The 25,736-nt window shown below is 36.8% G+C and overlaps 1 protein-coding gene across 4 annotated transcripts in view; it reads right to left on the reverse strand.

Annotated features, from left to right (window-relative positions):
- BZW2 (basic leucine zipper and W2 domains 2) overlaps positions 1-25,736 on the reverse strand; it is a 50,381-nt gene that overhangs the window by 10,508 nt on the left and 14,137 nt on the right. For all 4 annotated transcript variants that reach the window (XM_058181830.1, XM_058181829.1, XM_058181832.1 and 1 more), the window contains exons 2-9: positions 13,106-13,170; positions 12,024-12,200; positions 11,058-11,161; positions 9,442-9,507; positions 6,065-6,200; positions 3,729-3,838; positions 2,171-2,341; positions 1,061-1,207 (exon numbers count right to left, since the gene is read on the reverse strand). In XM_058181830.1, coding sequence (XP_058037813.1) covers positions 1,061-1,207; positions 2,171-2,341; positions 3,729-3,838; positions 6,065-6,200; positions 9,442-9,507; positions 11,058-11,161; positions 12,024-12,200; positions 13,106-13,163 — 969 coding nt within the window. In that variant the 5' untranslated portion in view covers positions 13,164-13,170. The remainder of the gene's footprint in view (positions 1-1,060; positions 1,208-2,170; positions 2,342-3,728; positions 3,839-6,064; positions 6,201-9,441; positions 9,508-11,057; positions 11,162-12,023; positions 12,201-13,105; positions 13,171-25,736) is intronic.

Genomic DNA, 25,736 nt, shown 5'->3' on the forward strand with positions numbered 1-25,736 from the left:
TGCTTTGTCTCAAGCTCATGTGATCACATTTTATGACTTTCTGACAAGCAAAATCAATAGGGAAGCTAGATTCACTTAACCACAATGTTATTAACTTGTCAACTGAAGCAATTCACTTAACAATTATGACAACAGAGTTCCTAAAATGGGAAAAAACTAATTTAATGCATATCTCATTTCACAACAGAAATATTGAATTCAATTGTGGTCGTAAGTTAAGGAATACCTATATTGCAGGGTTTTTAAATTTTTTTAGTGCATTTTATGTTGGTTTAGATACTCTGACAAAATATAAACCCAGAAAGCGGGTGATAAGTGGCTGTATGGACACATATGTATGGACATATATGTATGGACACATACATATAAAACACTTATTTTGTTTATTATCAGTCACTTGTACAGTGTAAGAATTCCACTGGAATTGAAATAGTATAGTATAGTAAAATTAAGCTTCTATCAACTATTTAGCTTGAATAGTGTACAAATCATCCCCAAAGTCTCCAGGCAATAGAATTGCAAAATTATGTTGTAAATTTGAAGAGCCAGATGAATTTTGAAAGAGGCACGTGCAATTTATCATCACAGACACATAATGCTGGCCTTTGAAGAAGGTATTTTGTCAATCTCAAAATTAGCAATAATAAATAAAAAGGTAAAAGTTTCCCTTGTCCAGGCATGCCTGACTCTAGGAGCAGTGGGATCGTTGTTTCCCAGCTGAAGGAGCCCATGTTGTCCGATGACACTTCCGTGGTCATGTGATTTGTATATAGCAAAGGCACACAGAATACTGTTACCTTCCCACAGAAGTAGTATCTATTTATCTGCTTGCATCTGCATGCTTTCAAACTGCTAGGTGGGCAGGAGATGGGCAAGTACAGGAGCTCACCTCTTTGATCTCAAACTGCCAATCTTCTGGTTGACAAGCCCAAAATCTTAATTGTCAGGCCAATGTACCTCTTTATCAGCAGTCATACTTCTATTCAAACAGCTGTTTACGCAGCTAGCTTTAGGATTCAAACATTTGTTCTCAATGTACTAACATTTCCCACATGCACACCTTCAGATGCTTAAGTGCTTGTTCTGCAACCAGTTCTTCTTTCTTGTTCCATTCAACAGCATTCATTATACAAGTCCACAGGAGTCCAATCACTGCTGGTTCTGGCAGATCATTTCTTTTCATTTCTTCTTTTACATAAAGCATCATCTGGAATGGGAAGTTTAAAATCAAAAAAAGCATCATTTTTCAAGCCATTGCCTTAAATAACACTGCCTTTCAATAAAGATATTTTCACATTTTTCTTTTGATTCAATTCTCAGTAGTATATGGAGAAAATAGAGAAACCAAGAAATATATATATATAAAAAAGAAGGAAGCATATTATATTCCTGTATGCCTTTGATTTGGTTTTGTAAAATTGTGTTCATACACCAGACTCACTCCACAGGAAATGTTCAACTGCATAAATTAAAAGAAAATTCACTGCATAGTGAGTGAGAATTCCTACAGCTATAAAACCCCATATGGGAGGCAGCTTTGTTTCCTTGATAATCACTAAAGAGATTTTCTTCACATGATACGCTAAGCTATTCCATCTCTTTGATAAAGATTATGCAGTCCGTCCAAGTGCAGAAACGTCACTTTTTCACCCATTCTCACCCAGCAACTATTACGACTGCTGTCTTGCACTGTAAACAGTGACTCAGTTTTGTTAATGTCACAAGTCAACAATTGCAGCAATAGATAGTATTGGCAATATCTTACAAGAGATACAAGAATCTAGGTCCAAAACTGGGAGGTAAGGCTAAGTACGGAGCAACATAGACTATTCTGAGGTATGCTCAGTTGCCTTTCCACAGAGATGCACTTAAGGATTTTTTTTCCTGGAGTTTTCTTCACTTAAGACTATGTCTTGGTTTTTTTTTATTGGCTATAGCAAAAATGTGTTAAAATTTAACTAAAATTTAACTAAAACTACAATTACTTATGCCTAGGTTTATATGATTAACTTTTATGCATGCAAACCCTTATGAAAATCAGAGCAGTAGCATCAACTGTCCATGGAACAAGCATTACATGAAGCTATTCTGTTCTTAAGAGCTACATTTTATTTTTCTCTGTGGCATACTTTTTATGTAGCTTAAATAAGAGAAAAACTATTTTTTCCACCTCTTTAATTGGACATTCTTGAGAAAGACGTTCCTGGAGTTCTCTTTGTAGTTCTTTTCGGGTCCCCAATGACTGCTGGACTCTAAGGAAGTCTGAAAGCTCTTTTAGGCCAGCATCTGTGAAATATTTGGCAAAATGGTCCACATTCTGCCGGTTGGCTGGAAATAGTTCCTAGTAATAAAAAGAATATTATTTATTTTTGTAAAGCCATTTTAAATCCTGTTCAGTTTCATAAATAATCTGAGAGATGGTATGACTGTATGACGAATATATCCTTACACACTTGCATATAAAATCCTTCATTAAGTTGCAGAAAGAGGCAAGAGAGTATACAAATTGCCACAGTTCAAAAACAGCACATGGAGAATCACTGAATCTAGAGAGTTAAATGGCTGAGCATATCTGCTAGCTATTTGGATAACTCTCAATAGTTTATCTGGAGGATTAAAGCACTTTAAACAGCAGAAGGAATTAAAGAAAGGAAACTGACATATGGGCCAACACCCAGTTCTGGCCAGAAACCATTTGAATAATCCAAACTGTTTTCCAGATTATTACGATGGAATGTAGGGTGGACTCTCATGAGGGCGGGAGTGTATTCCAGTAACAGCTCAGTCCAGAGTGAAAGAAAGAAGTGAAGATAGTCTTCCTTAATGATTCTCAAAGTATATGCTTATTAATTTGTCATATAAGCAAATGGCACAGTTGTAAATCAACCACCATGGCCATTAAGCAAATGCCTCAGTCATAACCAACGGTTCGCTATGGGCTGATTTTGCCAAAAATTGGAACTAACAATTTCTGCAAAAAACAAAACATGGTCATATGACCGTGGAATGCTGCAAATGGCCATAAATATAGCCCTATTCGCCATGGTCACATGACTGTGATGTGAGTATGACGACATCATAACCAGGCTGTAAGTACACCTGGGAGGTCCATTATAACTTTGAATGGTCACTAATGGTCACTAAGTACGTGGTCATAAATCGAGGACTACCTGCATGCTTATTTTAGAATAAATCCAAGAATCTATTTATTTTGAAGTAAGTATTAATCAGATCAGTTTGTATTACTATCTATATGAATCTTTTCTTATATTTCAGATTTTGAACAACTGGAACGATCTATTTGAATATTTAACTTGTAATTCTTCTCCTGAAAGCTGAAAATTCCCTGACCAGAACCCAATTCAGATTTTTTTCATAAATAAATTCTTGTATTTCTTTGTATGATTAATTTAAGTGGCAATTAATTAATTAAGTCCTTAAATAGGAAATATAGTGAATGATTAACAGAAGAAAGAACCTTTTCTTACTAGTCATGGGATTTTATTTATTTGAGGATTTAAATATTTTCTATTCTATTTTCTATTCTTCCCTTCTGGTACTTTAAATTTTTTTTTATAGTATTGATGTTAGTTCCTCATTGATGATTTTCTTCAGATTTTATGCTTTTGCCATTTTAAAATTCATATTTATATTTTATTTATCTACAGTTTTAAGTTTTTACTTCAGGATTCCTAGAGAAACTTGATTATAAGAATAGGAATACTTACAAGCAATCTCTTGTCTAAGTTAGCCTTTCTTAAAGAAGAGGTAACAGAGTTGGCATCTTTCTCTAACATCCATGCTTTAAAAAGCTTGACGGCAAAAGAGGCTGCTATACCTACAGAAAATAAAAACAATCATAAGCAAAGAAGTTGTGGTGTTTATTTAATTCAGTGTTTTATCTCATCTAATACCCCTTGAGATGTTTGAAAACCTCTAAATTAAACTACTATTCTCATTAGATTTTGCTGCAAAACTATCTCTGGCTCTGAGGGAAACTGCATTCCAAAATCTTGGTAACAAATTGGTGAGGTCTGATTTGATCTCTAGGATTCAACATTTGTCAGTCAGAAAAGAATGTATGGCTGGCAGTTTCTCATGTACTATATAATATAATGGCTTTCATTGAAAGCCCATTCTGTGGTCTTTCTAAAATTGTAATGCTTCAACTATCTGCAGTAATACAAAATATAGTTATAAATTTATACATATTCAGATTATACATATGCAAAACAATTTAGTAAGCCAGAAAAGGATAATTTTTCAGAAGGGACTAAATATTTGGATGTCTAAAACTCCTTATTTTACAAGAAAGTAAAAGAAAAAGAGAATGGAAGGAAACAAAAATGAACAGCATGTATTATCTGGGCAAACACAGAATCTAAACAGCTGAGTTATCATAGTTATCATCTGTTGAAAACAACTAGAAATATGTCTAGCCATACCATGTTTCTAACATTTTTTGAACAGAAGTAAAACTCATTTGAATTCAAAATATGTTATTCAACTGTGTCTGTCCATGAAGCAGCGTTTCTGACATTTAGCAGCTTTAAGATACGTGGACTTCAACTTCCAATATTCCCCCAGCCAGCATGACGGCTGAGAGAATTCTGGGAGTTGAATTCCATACATCCTGAAGTTGCTGAGATTGTGAAACACCGCCATAGGTAATTTCATCAATGGACATGCATAGTAGGGCCTCTATGGCTCAGACTGGTAAGATAGTCTGTTATTAACAGGAGCTGCTTGCAATTACTGCAGGTTCAAATCCCACCAGGCCCAAGGTTGACTCAGCCTTCCATCCTTTATAAGGTAGGTAAAATGAGGACCCAGATTGTTGGGGGCAATAAGTTGACTTTGTATATAATATACAATTGGATGAAGACTATTGCTTGACATAGTGTAAGCCGCCCTGAGTCTTCGGAGAAGGGCGGGATATAAATGCAAATAAAAAATAATAATAATAGAATCCTCTTTTTTGTCCCTGATACAAGTTGTTGCATCTTGAAACACTTAGATGATAGTATTGCAAGCATTCCAAAAATGTAACCAAGTGGAAGAGAACAGTAATGGCCTTGTTATCATCTCTCCCTCAATCCGGGCTTTCACTTGTGTTATTAAAAAAAATAATTTTTCAGAGATTTATTGAGGAATCATTTAGCTTTTCTTAATCCCACAATGAAGTCTTTAGGGAGCAAACGTACTGTTAAAACCTGTACTTAGTGTTCTCTCAAAGATAAATTATACTTGAAAGTTGGAGAATATATAAATAACATCCAGTTAACAAAAAGAAGCCTCAAAATCTTTAATCAATACAGAAAATAGTGAATTTTAATATCACAATTTTATTGTTTAAAATATTATCCCTACCCTAAACGATTTCGAAAAAGAGCAATCCTTAAAGGAAGACAGCAGGAGAGAACATGATTATCTCTTTTCTTTCTAATAAGTTCCAGCTGCTGGTTTGTTTGTTTTTGATAAGAAAGAAGTACCAGTGGCTCTTAAGCACACTCAGTTTTATAAATACAATTGCTAACATGTTACTTGGCCATTAGATTCAAGGTCACTTCTTGGAAATACTGATTTCCTGATTTCCTCTAACCTCCTCAGCCTTTTTCTAGGAAGGTAATTATTTCCTTTTAATGTACTAACCCCGGCAAAGATATTGCCTATTAAACAAAACCAAACCCATTAAGTGCTCAAGATGGCATTCAGGATTCTCAAATTAAATTCTAGTCATATTAACATGAAATTACAAAATTATCAATAAATAATTTATACATGCGCAGCATGTATATAACACACACACACACACACATACACACATATATATAAAATATATATAATATAACATATATATATATATGTATGTATGTATATGTATATAAACCTTACAGTTTACAATTCTAAGAGGAGGGGATGGAAAATACATAAGAACTCAAGAGAGTGATCCCTAATTCTAAAGCCATAAAATCAAAGATCCTGCCTTTTCAAAATAAAGATAAAGCTGTCCTGTGGGAGAAGCTAATGTACAATCTTTGGAGAAGGGAGAATCTCTAATTACCTTCTTTGACAATGCTGTCAGTGAAAAGGTTTGTTAAAATGGTAGCTGGTAGTGTTCCGTTAGCTAGTAAGATTCCAGTGAGGATTGCCAATTTTGCTTGCTCGGTTTCAGAAAAGGCTTTAAGAAATAACAGAAGCTGTGAGGCAAAAAAAAAAAAATAGGCACATGTTTTTGGAAACATATAAACACAGAAAACAACCTGAAGTGTCCTGGGCTGCCCAAAATAGTAATAGTAATGCAATAAATCTAACTTTGGAATTACCAAAAATTCACCTTAAAAGTTATTGTGTTTATCAGTTGATGAGAAAGAACAGCATTTTCATTAAATCAACTGAATATAATTTAAAATTAATCCAATTAATCTCTGTTGTGAAAGTAAGTCAGCATATAGGAATGAAGAATAAGCAGGGTACTTATATTTATTTTGTTTCAGAACAGGGAGAACACAGGGTACAAAATAGAGTATTAGTTACATTTTCATCCATAGCTTTGAAAGTTCAAAACTGCATAATCATACATTGCTGACAACAAAATGCAATACATGGACATAATGAGAATAGAGAAAATGAATAATTTGTCTTAATTCCTGAAAAACCTATTTAACTGCCCTCTAATTTCAACATGCAATCCTGACCTTCTGACAAATCAATATGTAGACTCAATGAGTCAAAATATTTGTTTTTTATCACAGAGCCATGGTACACATAATTTTCAATAATCATTGGCTGTGCTTGTAAAATAGAAAAGGTAAAGTTGTACAAGCTTTTTGCATGTATCTAAAAAGACCCTGATGTTTTCCTCTAAAGCTTATATTCAGATTTTTTTAAAAAAAAACAACACTTTTTTATCTAGTCTGTGACTTTGTTAAAAATAAATTTAAAATGTATCTATATTCTTTTTATCCTTCACTGTATTTTATAAATATACACGTTTTATTATCCAAATTTATTGTATTTATTACCTATTATTTACCTATTTTCATTGAGCTGAAACCAATTAACCTATTTTCCATAGCAACATCACTTCAAATAGTGCAAACGAGAACTAATTTGTTCTACAGCTCATCTGTCTGGAATCCGCACTGCATATCAGACATAAATACAATCGAGAGTCCAAAGATATTTTATGAGAAGAGTCTTCCACTCCTCTACCCGCAATAAAATACTTTTATGCCGCCAGACTCCAAATTTTGGGCTTAGACAATTTAGAACTATGCAGACTTCTATCTGACCTAAGCATAGTAGATAAAATTATCTACCACAATGTCCTACCTGTCAATAACTACTTCAGCTTCAACAACAACAATACAAGAGCAAATAATAGATACAAATTCAAGGTAAACTGCTCCAAATTCGATTGCAGAAAATACGACTTCAGTATCAGAGGGGCCAATGCCTAGAATGCACTACCTGACTCTGTAGTTTCTTCCCCAAACCCCCAAAACTTTAAGCTTAAACTGTCTACTGTTGACCTCACCCCATTCCTAAGAGGTCTGTAAGGGGCCTCTTACAGTACACTTGTGTGCCTACTGTCCCTGTCCTAATATTCCTTTTTACTTACTCTTTTCATTTATCCAAATTATGTTTATACTTTTACCTGTTATCTTATATATCATTGACAAAATAAAAAAATAATAATAAATAAAAATAAATAAAATCTAGGAGACTGTGAATCTAGTCCTGCCTTAGGCATGAAAGATATCTGGGTGACTTTGGGATAATCACACTCTCTCAGCTCAGGGTTATTGTTGTGGGGAAAATAGGAAGAGGAAAAAGTATTAAGTACATTTTCCACCTTGAGTTATTTATAAAAATAATAAACGTGATTATAAATAAATTTGAATAATGAGACTATTTTGTGGGATTTATTAACCGCACTAGTCAAGATCTATCTGTTTTATTGCTAACGTAAGCTAAAATGCACTCAAATCCTAGTGCCTGCTGTAATAGTGCTTCGTATAATCTCTGAACAGAACTTATTGGACTTGATGCCCAACTCACTAAGAGGAAATAAATTTAGGGAAGTTCAGTTTATTGATGTAAGCAAAAGATCTTTTAGTTATCTTTACTACGAAACCCTGAAAAATCTATGCAAATAAGAAGCTATTGTAATAAATGATATTTCAGCAGCCAAAATAGTTTCTTATTATATTTGAAGCACATTAAAAGTTTCTACAAGTTAATGTTCCAGTTTGGATATCAATGATAGAGGCCATAATCTATCCCAATGTATTGGACTTTAATAAAATAGTAAGATATTCGGATCTATTAGATGAAAGTGGAAATTTAAAGCCAGAACAAGATTTAAGAAAACAAAGAATAAAAATAGATTGGTAGCCATACCTACAGATCAGAACAAAATACAAAAAAGATAAGGAACAATTTGGCATATACAGAGAACAACTGGAACTTGATAAGATATTATTGGGATCTGGGGGGGGGGAAATGATTACCAAAATGTATAATTTTTTGTTAAAATTCAAACTGGAAGAAGAAACCATTAAAGAAACAATGATTAGTTGGGCAAGAAATTTTGGACATAATATTTATCTGGATCAATGGGATAGATTGTGTCAGCTGCTTATAAAGAAAATTTGTACAAAATGTTCTATAGATGGCATTTGCCACCAACGAGATTGGCCATGATGTTTCCAAATAGGTCCCCGAATTGTTGGAGATGTAGTCACAAACAAAGGATGTTCTACCATATGTGGTAGACGTGCCCTAAGATTAAGAAAATTTGGGGGAAGATAAAAAACTGGCTGGATGAAATAACAGGGCAGAAAATAGAAAAAAAACAACCGGATCTATTCCTACTGGGCATTCTGGAAGGGAAAATGGAAAAAAATATACAATATATCATATTACACATATTGATGGCATGTAGAATTGTGATAGCACAGAATTGGAAACATCCGGATATCCCACTAGATCAAATTATAATAAAAAATATATGAATGTGCAGAAATGGATAGATTATCGATGGAAATGAAGGAGAGGGAACATACTGAGGACTATCGAATATGGAATAGATGGTATTCCTGGCTGGAGAGTAAGCATAAAACTTAAGGGAGACTTTTGCCATGAGACTGAATTCTGAATAGAGGTTAAGATAATGTAAATAAGAATGTTGGTTTATAGCAATACTTAGAAGTAGAATCTGTATATAGAGGTTAAATAGGATAAGAGATATTGATGTAGGAAAAGCTGCTATGAGTAATGTAATTTTGATGCGTTTGTCTTTGTGTGTTTTATTTTTATTTTTATTTTTTGTTTTAGTGTATTGTGGGTTTTTTTGTATTGTGTATTTTAACTTTTGGAAATTCAATAAATATTATTTTTTTTAAAAAAAGTTCCTACATGTTAGAGTAAAACTACCTTTTTTATTTCATCTTCAAATGCTTTTTCCAAATATTTATATCTTCTGATCAGCTTATTGAAGACCTATACATGAAAAAATAAGCATTTAACACAAATACAAACCAATTATATAACTCTCATCTGTAAAACTGCTTACAAATAATAAATGACAAAATGAAAATGTAGATTAAATATAATTCATTAATTTACTTATTTAATAACTCATCTAAACATATAGACATACAATGCTATCAATACTGTTCTCCAGTTCATCACTAACATGATGATGGGTATACTTAATATAGTGGTTAAAGCAGAAACAGGAACATAAAGCAATATTTTCCATTGTTAAATATTAAGCAATTTATTAAGCAATAATCTCACTGCTTATGATTTATCCTAATAATATTTATTTATTTATTTATTATACTCTATCAGATATTATCAAAAATAAACCAATGAAGTAGTTAAATTCATTTATTAATTCAAACTGAATCTTGAGGGAGGATTCAAATAGAATCCTGTCGGTCAATTTACTGTTAAAACAAGGTTGGAGTTTCAAAGGAAGGGATAACTCAGATTACCACAATTAGCTGCCTCATCAAATAAGATAATCTAGCCATACAGACTGAGCCATATAGTCTTAGCATCTTGAATTAAATAATTTCACATAGAATGTAGGACTACTTTTGAAAATGATCCAACTGTTTTAATAAAAAATATAACATTTAGAGATGGGATTACAGGATATCCTAATTGTTCACTTAGACACCATTCAAAGTTATAAATCCCCCCCAATCTAATCTAATCTAATCTAATCTAATCTAATCTAATCTAATCTAGCAGTCCACTTGATTTCAGGCTTTTGCAGAATTATATCTGATTTACCAGTTAGGACCTTTTCTGGACTAGGATACCCTGCTTACAGTTGTTGTAAGCTGCCTAGAGTTGCTTAAGATGGGCAGCCATATAAATCTTTTAATTAATAATATCTTAGTCACCTCTTGTTTGATTAAAACCCTTTCTATTTGTATATTTCTCTGAATACCATCCAAAAACTTCAATTACATTGCCACCTTGCTTTTGGATTCAATTCAAGGTACTTTGCCATTATTATATCCTTTGGTAACTTAGGACACTGGTATCTATGGAACCCTCTACTCCCAATGGCTTCTATTTAATCAGCAAGATTGGGAAGGATAGATCCAACTCAAGCTTGACTTTGTGGTCTCTTCTCTTAGGAATTTTCATTTATAGGGATCACAGACTCCAGGCTTCTTGCAAGCTGCATAATCAGACTAGCTTCCACCTTAATCAGATTCATGAAAGCTAATAAAAATGGATTAGAAGTGGAATTAATATAGGCAGCAAACTCTCATATCTGAGTGCTTCACAGATGCACTCTTCTTTAATTTCAGTTGTAATACGAATAGACTTTTAGCTGTGGTGATGGTGATGACATTTGGACTGGAATGCACATTATTTAAATAATTAAATAAATAGTTCGATCGCATCAATGGCATTTTTGCTGAGTATGTATGTATGCATTTATTAAAACATAAAGCTTCAGAATAATACTTCAAAATAAAAACAACTATGATATATTTGTCATCTATTTCAATGTTTGACTGAACCTGAGCATAGTGTCGGAGAGCATCATGATCTTCAACTGCAGAAAATACACACTGGTTTGTCATCTTGGTCTTATCATTATCATCTATTCTCGTGCCACCTGGAGCTGAAAAGGCACATTCAAAATAATAACATAACTAAATCTTATATTATCCACATGAGAAAAAGAGTGTGTTAATTTTATATACTGTATGTATGTATATGTATATGTATATGTATAAAAAGGTAAAGGTTTCCCTTGCACATATGAGCTAGTCGTTCCCGACTCTAGGGGCAGTGATCATTTCCGTTTCAAAACCAAAGAGCCAGCGCTGTCCAAAGACGTCTCTATGGTCATTTGGCTGGCATGACTCAACATCAAAGGCGCACGGAATGCTGTTACCTTCCCACCAAAGGTGGTCCCTACTTTTCTACTTGCATTTTTGACATGCTTTCAAACTGCTAGGTTGGCAGAAGCTGGGACAAGTAACGGGAGCTCACCCCATTATGCGGCACTAGGGATTTGAACCGCTGAATTGCCAACCTTTCAATCGACAAGCTTAGTGTCTTAGCCACTAAGCCACCATGTCTCTATGTATTTGTGTGTGTGTGTTTGTGTGTGTGTGTATACACACACAACTTATTTATCTAGTACATGTGTTCAGAAGATACCTGCCACATGAAATAAGGCTTATTACAAAACATTTTCAACCATGGAACTACAACATGATTTGAGTATCAAAGCTTATAATAATGCTGCTTGTAATGCAGTCTCTAGTTTTAGCTTTCACACTCCATACTATTTCATATATTTACAGAAATCATAGATATCTAAAGTTTCTAAAATAATCATAAGATATACATCACATACAAAAAGAAGAATCCAGATAGGAATAGTTCTTTAACCCTATGGCTAACAGAATCAAGGAGATATGATGCTAGAGCTAGTTTTGATGGAAGTGTTAAAGTTTTCTATGTAACATACATACCTAGCATGCTGCCAGCTATCAAAATATCAAACAGAGTGTCAGCATAGCGCCGGTAATCTAGTCTTGAGCCCGCAGCATCCAGAAATTTGGCTACCGCTTCCAGGTCATCACCAGCTTCATTAAGACCTTGGACAATTGCATCCCGGAAGACAGTAGGTTCAAATTTCTCCTTTTCATCTGTAATAGAAAACTAGTACTAATAAGTTTACACAATTTATTACTTACCTATATTTTTCTGCTATTTACCATTTTAAACATATGCTTATTAATGCACTAGTCCCTATAGTACCGAGAATGATGCATACATTGTGTTTCATTTTCCTGCTATTTGTCAGTTTTAATTCGAATGATTTTAAATTAATCTTGTTATAGAATTCCTAAACAGTATTTTTAATACAGATTGTCCATACTTTCAAATTAAAAACACAAAGAGGAACTGTGTGATTTTGTTTTAATTGAATCAATTTCCTAAGATTGATTGAAAGGGCAATTAACATTTCAGATGACAGAATAATTCTTTCTGTGCAAGTGTACTTTATATGTTAATAATAGCAATAAATAAACTCAGCAATTGTTATAAAACCTCTCAGATGGTCAGGTCATGCCAATTTTATATCTGCACTTTTCTTTCTTCATGTCAAGTACATAACAGATTAGGAACATACCCTTCTGTTTCTATATAAGAGATACATAGTCTTTTCTGTTTCAAAGGAATTATATTTAACATTAACAATTTATTGAAACAGGACAATATTACTAAAATTTGAAATTAGCTTAATGTGTGATAATTGATATAGTCTGGCATAGGATGGGCAGCTACATGTTTTAAATAAATCAATAAATGTGCTACAGTAAATAATAATACACTTTGTTTTAATCACATATGATACATAAGCAAACTTCTATGGTTTACAATTCATTCAGTGCTGTGTGATCCCAGCAGTAGTTTCCAATATATACCATTAAAGCAAATCATTATTCATTATTTTGTGTTTTGTTTAAGAGAAGAAATAAAACATACAATACTGTATAAAGTATAAAAATACTATTTCAGTACTACTACAACAAATTGTTAAGCCTACCCCTCTTCCTTGTTTTGAACCGCTGGCCTGTTAGAACTGGCTTCTGGTGCTTATTCATAAAATTTCTGGAATACAAATTTTAAATATTATTTTAAAAGAAATATTTTAAATCAAAAGACTATTAAATAATACTAAACTGCAAGTATAAAAGATTACATCACTGCATCTCTCAGCTCAATCCACTTCACAGGATTGAAAATAAGAGGAAGATGATATATTGGATATGTTCCTGCTTTGGGTTGTTTGTAAAAATAATAAAAGTGGGATACAAACAAACAACTAAAATAAATAAACCTTGATTTAGAAAAATGACCCACAAAAGGCCACAACTGTTGCAGTAGAGAGGTTAAATTACTTCCATGTAATGCTTTCACATTGTTTGTGGATAGCCACATTGATTCTGCATGCAGTTTAATGGGGGTCATTCTAAGTCCAGTTTAGGTTTGACATTCCATAAACATATACCGTATATACTCGAGTATAAGCCGAGTTTTTCAGCACATTTTTTGTGCTGAAAAACGTCCCCTCGGCTTATACTCGGGTCTATACGGCTTATACTCGAGTTTTTTTTTTAAGCCCTCGGCTTATACTCGAGTATATCTGACTTATACTCGAGTTTTGTTTTTCTTTTTCACATTTTACGGACTGAAGCCCTGCGGTGCAGTGAGAGGCGGGCGGAGCCGCCAGCCTTCTCAGCTGAGGGAGGAGGTTTCAACCGGTAGGTGCCTCATTTCCCACCCTCGGCTTATACTCGAGTCCCCAGTTTACCCCAGTTTTTGGGGTAAAATTGGGGACCTCGGCTTATACTCGGATCGGCTTATATTCGAGTATATACGGTACTTTCTTCTTCATTATGTCCATCATTCTCGTGTCTTAATAAATGTCACTCTTCCTGAGTAACCAGAGTCAAGGTAAAAGAAAGCACTAAAAATAATCTATAGAAATAAATTTTAAAAGTTAAATGGAAACGAAAACCTTAAAAAAGAACAAAGAGAGGAAGCCAAATTTATCACCTGTACTGTTTCACTGCATAGCATAAGTGTAATTCCAGAGATTATTTTTATTTAACATCTACATTTAGCTGTAAAATGCATCACATTATAATCTGCTTTAAACCAGGCTTTATAAGGTAGTCACTAAAACGCTAGTCACCAATCCCATTGAGAGAGAAGCCAGAACAGCCAAATGCATTTGATTATAGCTAAAGATCAAAGGAATTGTACAACACTAGTGGGGAAGGCATTGCTGGACTGACAGAGCCTCACTTAGCTGTGAAGATCTCATTATGAAAAAAGACACATTCAGTTCATTGCAGGAATAGAATGAAGAGTATTAGTAAATCAGATTCGTCAATCTGAAAGATTTGGAAAGTCAAGATATGCTGAAGGCAAGTGCATTTTGTAATCACTATTGTGTACTAAAGCAGTTCCGAGACAAATAGGAACAGGAAAAGGGACTCAAAACTGAACTTGAATACTTTATTTGGCCAAGTGTGAAAGGGAAATTGTCTCTGATGCGGAAGCTCTCAGTGTATATGTAAAGCAGCAGAATAATGATAATCATAATCATAATGAAACCAGGAAGAGCAGGGGAATAAGAAATATAATACATAATAATACTATAGCCATACTATACATAAAAATACAAATTAGACAAGATGAAAATTAGGTCTTCAATTGTCGTGTCCCACTCCTCCGCTGACGGACAGGTCAGGGAAATCCGAATCAGGCGTGCCTCTGCAGCTCTGCCAAAGTCCTAGCAAAGTTCTCAAGGCAGGCAGGAGACCAGGAAGTGACTTCAGCAATATAAGGTAGACTTTGCCTGACTCAGAGAATGCCAGAAAGCAGATCCTTTATATAGGCCATGGGGTGTGGCTCCATGACTCAGCACTTATCCAGGCCTGCCCCTCTCTTCCTTCTGTTGACGCCGCCTATCAATTCTCCTGAAGCGAGGGTCGCTCCAGGCTCCAGCTGTTGGTAATTGACCTTCCTCAGGCTCACATGCTGTGGGGGAGGGGGAGGGGTCTAGTTGCTCCGTTTGCCTGGGCATGGAGCCAGGGCTGGGGGCTGGAAGCACTTCTTCTTCCTCGGCCTGTCTGGGCATGGTGCCAGGGCTGGGGCCTGGAGGCATGCCAGGACATTCCTCAGCATCCGGAAGGAGATAAGAGGGGCCCGGCTGCGGGGAAAGCGAACGAGACACAACATCAATGGAGCGATGACCCAGGCAAAAAAACTGTTTCTGTATCTAGTTGATTTGGCCTACATGGCCTACAGCACTGTCCCAGGGCAAAGAATTGAAGCAGTTTATGTCCAGGATGTACGTGGTCTGCAGATATCTTCTCAACCCTCCTTCTGTCACACACAATGTTTCTGTCTTCTATGGAAGGCAGAATTGCTCTTAGATTTTAGGAAATTTAGCATGATTTTCTTGTTTTCTGAGATTACTGTCTACAATTAACTGATTTGTCAGAACATTTTAAATATCTGCTGAGAGTTGTCAACACATTGCAAAGAATCTCACTCGTACAATAGTACTTCAAGTAAGGAACTAAGTTTCTGGTTCTTGCTTCAGGTGAATGGATGGTGTCCTTAATTTACACAAATGAAGTACATTTTTCAAAAAAGGTTATCTTTATTTGCTAATCTTTTAATTGGTGAAATATACTAAATCTTCTGGAACTCGCATTTAAAAGCCACTGATATAAAATAAAACTTGGAAAAAAATAAAGTATGGAATTATACACTTTGTTATCCTAAATACAGAGCCTCAGAGACTGGATTTATACGTTGCCTAAGATACGATTTAACCATAAGATAAAGGTTCCCCTCGTACCTATGTGCTAGTCATTCCCAACTCTAGGGGGCAGTGCTCATTTCTGTTTCAAAGCTGAAGAGCCAGTGTTGTCCGAAGACGTCTCCTTGGTCATGTGGCTGGCATGACTAAACACCAAAGGTGCAGGGAATGCTGTTACCTTCCCACCAAAGGTGGTCCCTATTTTTCTACTTCCATTTTTTACATGCTTTCAAACTGCTAGGTTGGCAGAAGCTGAGACAAGTAACGGGAGCTCATCCTGTTACGCACCACTAGGGATTCGAACAGCTGAACTGCCAACCTTTCGATTGACAAGCTCAGTGTCTTAGCCACTGAGCCATCGTGTCCCCTATATGATTTAACCATACAGTAGTTTATTGAATAAAACACAACTGTCTGGCTTCATATAATATACTAAGCCAAACCAAATCAAACAAAAGCACATTAAGGCTGAAATTTTTAGTAAACATATTTAAGATTGCCCTGTAAATTCAGAATTAACTGACACTGGCATTTAATAGTTTAATTTTTATTGCAATGCATAATACAAACTTCCTCAGCATACTTCTCAAAATGTGAAATAACAACAAAACAGCAGTCCAGTTGATATGAAAAATTGTAAAAAGTTCAAAGTAAAGCACCCAATATATTGCACAAACAGCAATAAATGTTCAAAGTCAAACAGAAATACTCAGAAGCAGAGCACAAAACAGCACGTGGAAGAAAAGAAACAGAAAAATGTTTCTATTCATATGTTGGAATATGATTTAATCAGAGACATCTGATGAGATAAGTGGTTAAAGCAAAGACAATCGGAAGAATGATTCTGAATTGTATTTGTAAACATCTCAAAATGATATACAATGTCATGAACAGTTATGGGAGCAGGATTTTAATACAAGTATCTCCAATACAATATGATCATATAAATGTTTTTCTGGTGAGGCTGGTCTATTAGGGCAACCTGGTCTACCTAAATATGGAATGGAGCATACAGCTTCCGCTTTGTCGGTAAATTTAAATTTAACACAATATGATCCCTTATATCATAATCAAAAGTTTGTTCTTATGGTAAATAAATGAAATGTCATATTTTGGCAACATTCTCTGTCTAATCAGACTTTCAAAGCCTTCTTGCATTCTGTCTGGCTCTGCCAATTGGCTTGGGTCCCTGATAGAGGTGCAATACATTGTGAGTAGCTGATGGGGTAGAGAACTTGGTTTTTAGCTATTTAATTCTCCTATTTAAATCATTTTGTAGTACCTTTTTTACAACCCACCCAGGGTTGCTGTTATCAGTGAGATGGGTAGCAAACCAAACAAACAACTATAGGTCAGCATGTAAGAATTAAAGGGAGAATCACTGGTGAAGGGATTAAATGTATTTACATTTAGAGTAGCAGTCACCAGCCATTGGTCCGCGGACCACTAGTGGAGAAAATTTTGGTGGTCCGTGGAGAAATCTTCGTATTTTTGCCGATGCACCCTGGTGGAGGAGCTGCTGCACAAGCAGATCGAAGCAGCAATTGCGATGGCTGGAAGCTGTGGGAGTGAAGCACTACTTGCACTTGCACAGCATCAGCATTCTGCCTCAGTATATTTGCCCAGCAGGTGGTGCAAAGCAGCCCTCATCTCCTGCCGCTTGGAGCTGTAAATGGCGATTGGTCTGGGGAACAGCCGGATTTTGCTCTCTATTGCGGATGCCAAATCGGTCCCCTGCAAGCTCTTGTCTCTCAAGGAGCGCTTGCTGAAGTGGCGTGGGAAACTTTGGCCTGGATCCTCAAGAGATGAGAGCTTGCAGGGGGCCGATCTGACTTCCGCAATGGAGAGCAAAATCCGGCTGCTCCTCTGACCAGATGCTGTTTACCGCTCCAAGTCCCAAGTGGCAGGAGACAAGGGCTGCTTTGCTGTACTGGTTGGCACTGAGGCAGAATACTGATGCCACGCAAAATGAAATAGAGAAAAAGAGATAGAATGAAAAAGAATGAGAAAGAGAATGAGAGAGAGAGAGAATCAGAATGAGAGACAGAGAAAGAGACAGAAAATCAGAGAGAATCAGAGAGAGAGAGAATGAAAGAGAATCAGAGAGAGAGAGAGAGAGAGAATCAGAATGAGAGAGCGTGGGGGAGAGAGGGGAGAGAGAGGGGGGAGAAATAGAGAGAGAAGTGAGAGTGCGTGAAAGAGCCTATCCCATCACTGGGAGTCCAGGCGCTTCAGCAAGCAGTGCGCTGGATTCGTATTAGTGGTCCACGGGATTTAAAATTATGAACTTGGTGGTCCCTGAGGTCCAAAAGGTTGGGGACTCCTGATTTAGAGTACCTTCATTTTTCAAAATGATAAGGCCTAATTTATTTTCTTCATTTTATAGAATGGAGTAAAGGCTCCCTTGCACCTTCATGCTCATTTTCAAAATAATTTGATCTACCTATAGTGATATTCCAGGAATGGGTAACCTGAGTTTTAGTCTTGATAATCCTCAATTTATGATAGTTGAGCCCAAAATTGATGTTGCTAAGTGAGAAATTTGTTAAGTGACTTTTGCCCATTTTACAACTTTTCTTGTCACATTTGTTAAGTAAATCACTTCAGCTGTTAAGTTAATAACACAGTTTGTCAGGAAATTGTTTTTTGCCTAACTAGTTGGCCAGGCAATATATAAACTATGTATGTTTATAGAAAGGCATGATATTGCTTTAAGGCTGTGCTGCATTATGCAAGCATCCTGATTGGTTGAGCTCTGTAGCCGATGTATAAAAGGTCTACTAAATTATGGCTTGTTGAGAATCTACAGGGACCTACAGCATTGTAATCTGATGACATGCTGCAACTGTATATTTGAGCTTGATGATCGTTGCTTGATCATGGCTAGTTACTGATTCCTCAAGATACTGACTGTTGTGTATTGAACTGAACCAAACTGAAAGAAGACCTTGTTTGTTGTTGCAAGTCTACATTTGGTAAGAAGACTGACTTTATATGTGTATGACCTGGAATTGTTTTTGGACTATGACTTTGCCTTTTCCCTAAAAGTAAAGGAATATCAAACCCCAGTTTGTCTGTAAGTGACTGTTATTGTATACAACCAGTCTCAGTCGTTTTCATGCATAGGATACTCTGCTCAACAGTCCCCAAACTTGGTTGTGAACCCAGATTACCCTTAACATTGGTTATGGGCCCAGAACACTGAGAGTGGCTGTAACTATACAGTAATATAATTCAGACGGCTGTGTTTGATACAAATAGTCCAGGTGAAGATGCACAAGAACAGTTGTCCAGCATATCCATGAAAACCCGGTTGGATGGATCAAATTATGCATCCTGGTCTGTGAAGTGTACCCTACTTCTACGCAAGGAAGGACTATGGGGCGTGGTTACTAATCCACCGGATGTAAATGGCTGGGATCCAAACGATGAGGAAGATGAAAAGAAAATAGCCAAATTCAACAGGAATAACGAACGGGCTCTTTACATAATTGGGCTGACACTGAATGACCAGCAGTTTGTCCATATTCGTGGTGAAGAGTCTGCTGCTAGGTGTTGGAACAATTTGAAGACGATTTATGTTCAAGATAGTGTGGGTGCACACATACATCTTACACGTAAACTGTTTCAAACTCACTTCTGAAAGGTGGAGATATGTTGGCCCATTTGGAGTTTATGACAAAAACTTTCCAAGAGCTACATGAGAAGGAACTCATTTTTTCTGAATTACAACAGGTGTACATTATTCTTTCCTCTTTGGACGACAGTTATGACAACTATGTTTCTTCACTGGAGGTTTTGACCAGAGATGAACTAACATTGTCTGGCATAACTGGAAGATTGCTGGAAGAGTCCAGAAGAAGGCAGGAAAGAGAACAATTAAGAGAGAAACAACCACAGGAAGAAAAACTGTCTTCATCTGTTTATATTGTTAGAAAATGTTTTTCTTGTGGGCCTAAGGGTCATATAGCCAAATACTGCAATAAGGGTAAGAAAATGCCTACTCATACCCAAAGAAGGTCTAAAAATGACGTTACTCTAGCTATATCAGGGTCTGCTCCTGTAAACAATGATTTATGGATAGTTTATAGTGGAACATTTCAATCAATTACTAGGAGAAAAGAAAAGTTTGTGAAACTGAATAATAGCAAACAATATGTAACATTAGCGAATGGGTGGAAAATGAAAGTGGCTGATGAAGGTATTGCACATTCTCCATTTATCAATGAGCAGTTGCCAATGTTATATATACCGAAACTAAAATATAACCTATTATCTGTTAAAGTCTTAGCACAAGCTGGATTTGTAATAACCTTTAGGGGAGATAAATGCCTAATAGAAAAGGAAGGTAAATGTGTTACCGCAAAATTAGAAAAGGATTTATTCATACTGAAGGAGAATCCAGCTGTAGTGACTAATGCTAACTCAGTTTATGATAATAAGAAGCCACATGATGAATGTATTCATCTACTTCATCAACACTTAGGCCATACAAATTTCAAAGCACTGAAAAAAACAGTAACATTATCTGAGGGAATAAGGTTGAACCATGTAATAAGTATTTCAGTTGTAATGCTTGCAATAAAAAAAAAAAGCAAAGTAACCCCAGCAAACCGAATGAACGGATTCAAAACTAAATGACCACTAGAGGTAGTATTTGCAGACCTAATTGGACCTAAAAAAACCAGTTTAGGGGGAGCCTGCTATATACTCAGCTTAGTTGATCATTTCTCTAGATATGGTTTCTGTTACTTAATGAAAACAAAGTCTGAAACATTTCAGCGTATGGCAAACTGGCTGAAATTTGTCAAGAGGAAACAGAAACCTAAGGTAGTTTGCTTAGTAACAGACAATGGTATTGAGTTTACTAATCTTAGATTAGAGAACATGTTGCAGGAAGCAGGTATTGAACATAAATGTTCTGCCCTTTATCGACCACAACATAACTCTTACATAGAGCACAGAGGTCAAACACTTCAAGCCATGGCTAGATCTATGTTAGCAGATTCTAGTCTACCAGAATCACTTTGGGGTGAAGCCATAATGTGTGCTAACCATGTGTTAAAGAATGTAGTGAATTCATCTACTGGTGAATTACCGTTTACACTTTGGCATGGTAGAAAACCAAATCTAAGCTACCTACATACATTTGGTGCTCCTGCTTGGATTCATATACCATCGCAATTAAGGTGAAAGGGACAACCAAGAGCTAAGAAAATATTTTTTGTTGGGTATGAATCTAATCACAGATCATTTAGATTTTGGGCGCCAGGTACCACTAGTATTTATCGTAGTGCTAGTGCAAAATTCCTGGAGCATGAAGGTTGGGATAAGCATGAGCAAGCTAATTACAGAAAGGAGGATAATGTTATTATTGATAACCAAATATTCAATAATACCCTGATAATGAAATAGATGATGTAGAATCTATTATAAAAGAAGAAGAAAGTTTAGGGGAGGAATTAGATGAAAGACCAGTTATGAGTCCTGTATTACCTAGAAGATCTACAAGAGTAAGATGTCCACCTGATAGGTATCAAGCAAATGTTGCTTGTCAAATAAACATAGAACCTTCTAGCTATAATGAAATTAGGATGTATCCTGAAAAGGACCAATTAGCTTGGAAGGAAGCTATGGATAAAGAACTGAATTCATTAACAGAGTTAGGGGTGTATGAAAATGTTAAGTTACCACCAGGAGAATGGTTAATTGGTTGTAGTTGGATTTATAAATTGAAGACCGGTGCTGATGGAACTGTAACCCATAAAGCACGATTAGTTGTTCAGGGTTTTGCTCAGTCTGATAAAGATTATGACGAAGTTTTTGCTCCCAGTTTGAGAGCAACCACATTGAGAACAATGTTCGTGTGGGCAGCGAAAAATGAATATCAGATTACTCATATAGATGTGGAGACAGCATATATACATGCACCTTTGCATCATGATATCTATATGAAAAAACCATTAGGTATTAGAACGGATGGGTGAACTGATTGCTGGAAATTAAAAAAGAGTCTTTATGGTCTAAAGCAATCAGGGTTTGAATGGAATAAATGTATAGTGAAAGAATTAAATGCTATAGGTTTTAGAGCAAGTATAGCGGACAAATGTCTCTTTAAACGAGAAAAAGATGGTTTGGTTTCATTTTTACTCTTGTTTACAGACGATATTGCCATTATAACTAAAACCGAAAAGGAAGCAAGAGCAGGAGTCACTCCCAATCTGATTGCTGTCTCAGCAATCAAAGAGAACTTGTTGTTTTGTTGCAGAAGAAATTCAAAATATGAAATATTGGCAATATTAAACACTATTTAGGCCTCGATATTGAGAAACAACTAGAGGATACAAACTGTCCCAATCTAGTAAAATTAGCCAATTACTAAAACATTACAATATGGAACTGTGTAAACCAGCAAAAACACCTATGAGTCAGGATTTTAAATACGGTGATATACAAAGTCCTGTATTCAGCAGGGAGATTTATCAATCCTTGATAGGTAGTTTATCTTACATTAGTAATTAGTCTAGACCTGATATTTCCTATTGTGTTAACAGCTAGATATAATGCAGAACCAATTGAGAGGCCTTGGCAAGCTGCAAAACGGATACTGAGATATCTGAAGCTAACAATGCATTACTCATTATATCTAGAACCTAACTGTGATCTTATACTGACTGCATATGCTGATGCTAGTTTTGCTACTGATTTAGCTACAAGAAAATCTACATCAGGTATCACAATAATGTTAAGAAATACATTAATTGGGTGGAAATCTATCAGGCAAAAGCACATAAGTTTGCTAATAATAGAAGCTGAATTTTCCTGTTTGTTTTTATTGTGCACAGAATTAATCTACTATAGACAATTGCTGTCAGATATTGGTTTAAGTGTACATAATCCAATTGTTGTTTTTGAAGATAATCATAATCTGTGAACCCAGATTACCCTTAACACAGTTGTTAAGTGAATCTGGCTTCCCCATTGTCACAAGGTTGCAAAAGGAAATGATATGATCACGGGACATTGCAACCATCATATATATGAACCAGTTGTCAAGCATTCCAATGTAAATCACATGACCAAGAGGATGCTGCAACAGTCATGTTTGAAAAATGGTCATAAATCACTTTTTTCAGTGCCTTTGTAACTTCAAACGGTCACTAAATAAACTGCTGTAAGTCGAGGACTACCTATATTTATTACATTTATATATTTATTAAATTTATTCATCGACCATCTTGTTGTCCTGTGACTTATTTTTAAAACTTTTAAAAATATAAAAATATAAAACTTTGTTTTTATTTTGTACATGAGAGGATGCAGTACCCGGCTAGAGAAAGTAGTTGGTTTCATATCAAGGTCATTTTTTATTTTAGGGGAAGGCAAAGATACATGTCTTGGATGTAGGATATATAAAAAGAGAAATGAAAAACAGAAGAGGGAGTGTATATTTCAGATGCAGGATATGCTGCTGGACAGATGTCACCAGGTTAACATGGAATGGAATAGAAAAACGAGCCAGATTGCCTAGTCCAGAGTTTCCAGCATTAGCACAAAAAACCTGAATTGGCTTGTCAGAGAGTTGAAAGACCAGGAAATAAACTGCACTATGGGTATGGAGATTCAGATGCTGAACAGTGGAATATCATGAATTAAAGGTTGTATTTAGCAGCTGACAGATAACTCATAGGCATTCCAGTGTAAGGAATTATAAAATGAGGACAAAAAGACTCTTTGATAAATTGTAATCAGAAAGTAAGGAGAAGAGAGGTAAGAAAATTAAACATGTTCAAGTATGGCATTATACTTATCCTATTCTGTATATTCATAAAAAAACACTGGTTTTGTAAATATTTTCACTTATTAGATAGAGCACAGGATTTCATTAGTCTGTAGTTCATTGTATCTAGAATACAACATCCCTCATTTGTTTGTTTGTTTGGATATTGGTTTATATCATCCGTGTTCTATTATTGTATAATCAAAATATTGTACATAATGATCTTGTCTTTTAGTTTCCCCATAATAACCGGTGGGTTGTGCTGAGAAAAAATGATTAGTCCAGAGCAGTGGTGGGTTGCTACCAGTTCGTATCGGTTCAGGAGAACCGGTAGTGGTAATTTGGGCTTTATTGCCAAACTGCTAGTGATCGCTGGCTGGCCACGCCCCTGAACTGGTCCCCTCTCGCTGGCCCTGGCCTCCCAATACTCGCTTACCCTGCCCCCCCCAGTCACTCCTCACTTTTACTGCGTGGGTCCTCGCTTGTAGCTTGCCTGCCTGAAGCACTGCTCCCCAACTGAGTGGCCCTGATCTGCCTGGCAGGTAAGCTTGCAAGTCACGGTAGCTGTCCCTGCCCCCCCACCATCCCAGCCTGCCTCCCTATTCCCTTACCCACTGCCTGTAGGCTTGCCTGCCTTCACTGCCTTCCCGGCATCCCTGTGGCCAGCTTGCGGAGGCAAGCAAGTGGAAGACCACGTGGAAGGCGGGCAAGCATGGCAGGGCTGTAGTGAAGGGAGCTAGCAGCCTTCTCCCTTCCCTTCCCTGCCATGCTTGCTTGCCTGCCTTCCACACTGCCTTCCCGGTGCCCCCATGGCCAGCTTGCCACCCACCTCCACCCCGCTTCCCTTTTATCTTTCTTTAACACGCCCCACTTCCCTCCCCAAACCTCGGGAGGCGGCCGCTCCCATTGTCCTGGCCTGTGGCAGAAGCATCCTCCATGCTGCAAAGCCCTCAAGGCAGCTGCAGGAGGGGTAAAGAAAAAAAAGGCTCAGCCTCCAAAGCCTCTCCAAGGAGACCTCCTTGTTTGTGTGTTTGGTGGGTTATGAACCGTGCTAGCTGTGATTGGACCCTTTCTTTCTGCTGCTGCTGCCACTGCTGCTTCTTCCTTTTCTCTGCTAACAGAAGTCGGAGAGGAAAAGGCAGTTGCTTCGCCACACATTTCTCTGCATTTCCATCCCAAGTCAGCCGCAGCCACCCTCCCATCTGCTTTTGGGAAGGTGATGCTTGTGGCAGATGGGAAGGCGGCTGCGACTGACTTGGGATGGAAAGACAGAGAAACGTGCAGCGAAGCAGCTGCCTTTTCCTCTCTGACTTCTGTTAGCAGAGAAAAGGAAGAAGCAGCAGTGGCAGAAGCAGTAGAAGAAAAGGGGCCGATCACAGCCAGTGGGGTTCACAGCCCACCAAAAACACACACAAGGAGGTCTCCTTTGAGAGGCTTCAGAGGCTGAGCCTTTTTTTTCTTTTCCCCCACCTGCAGCTGCCTCGAGGGCTTTGCAGTGTGGACTGCAGTGGCCGCCTCCTGAGATTTGGGGAGGGAAGCTGAGCGTGTTAAAGAAAAGTAAAAGGGAAGTAAAAGGGTGTGGGTTGGGTTGGGTGGGAGAGAGAGAGCCGGGCTGCCATTAATTTGCTTCGCATGACACTTTGCCAGCTGAGGAACTCTGGGAGTTGAAGTCTAAAGGTTGGAGACCCTGCCCTAGACCACTTTAGGAGCAAAGTGATGGGTTTTGCTGCCATTTCGAGAGGAGGGGAAGGGAGGAGGGAGAAAGAAAGAAAGAAAGAAAGAAAGAGAAAGAAAGAAAGAAAGAAAGAAAGAAAGAAGGAAGGAAGGAAGGAAGGAAGGAAGGAAGGAAGGAAAGAAAGAAAGAAAGAAAGAAAGAGGAAGGAAGGGGGAGAGAGAGAAAGAAGAGGAAGGAAGAACCACAAATCCTGGCATTAGATGCGGCTTCAGAAGACGCTTTAAAACAGGACAGCAATCTAGGGCTGGAAAGGACTTTGGAGGCCATCTAGTCCAACCCCCTGCTCCAGCAGGAAACCTTATATCATCTGGATTATTTTTGAG

This window comes from Ahaetulla prasina, chromosome 4, assembly GCF_028640845.1.
Source record: "Ahaetulla prasina isolate Xishuangbanna chromosome 4, ASM2864084v1, whole genome shotgun sequence".
NCBI lineage: Eukaryota > Metazoa > Chordata > Lepidosauria > Squamata > Colubridae > Ahaetulla > Ahaetulla prasina.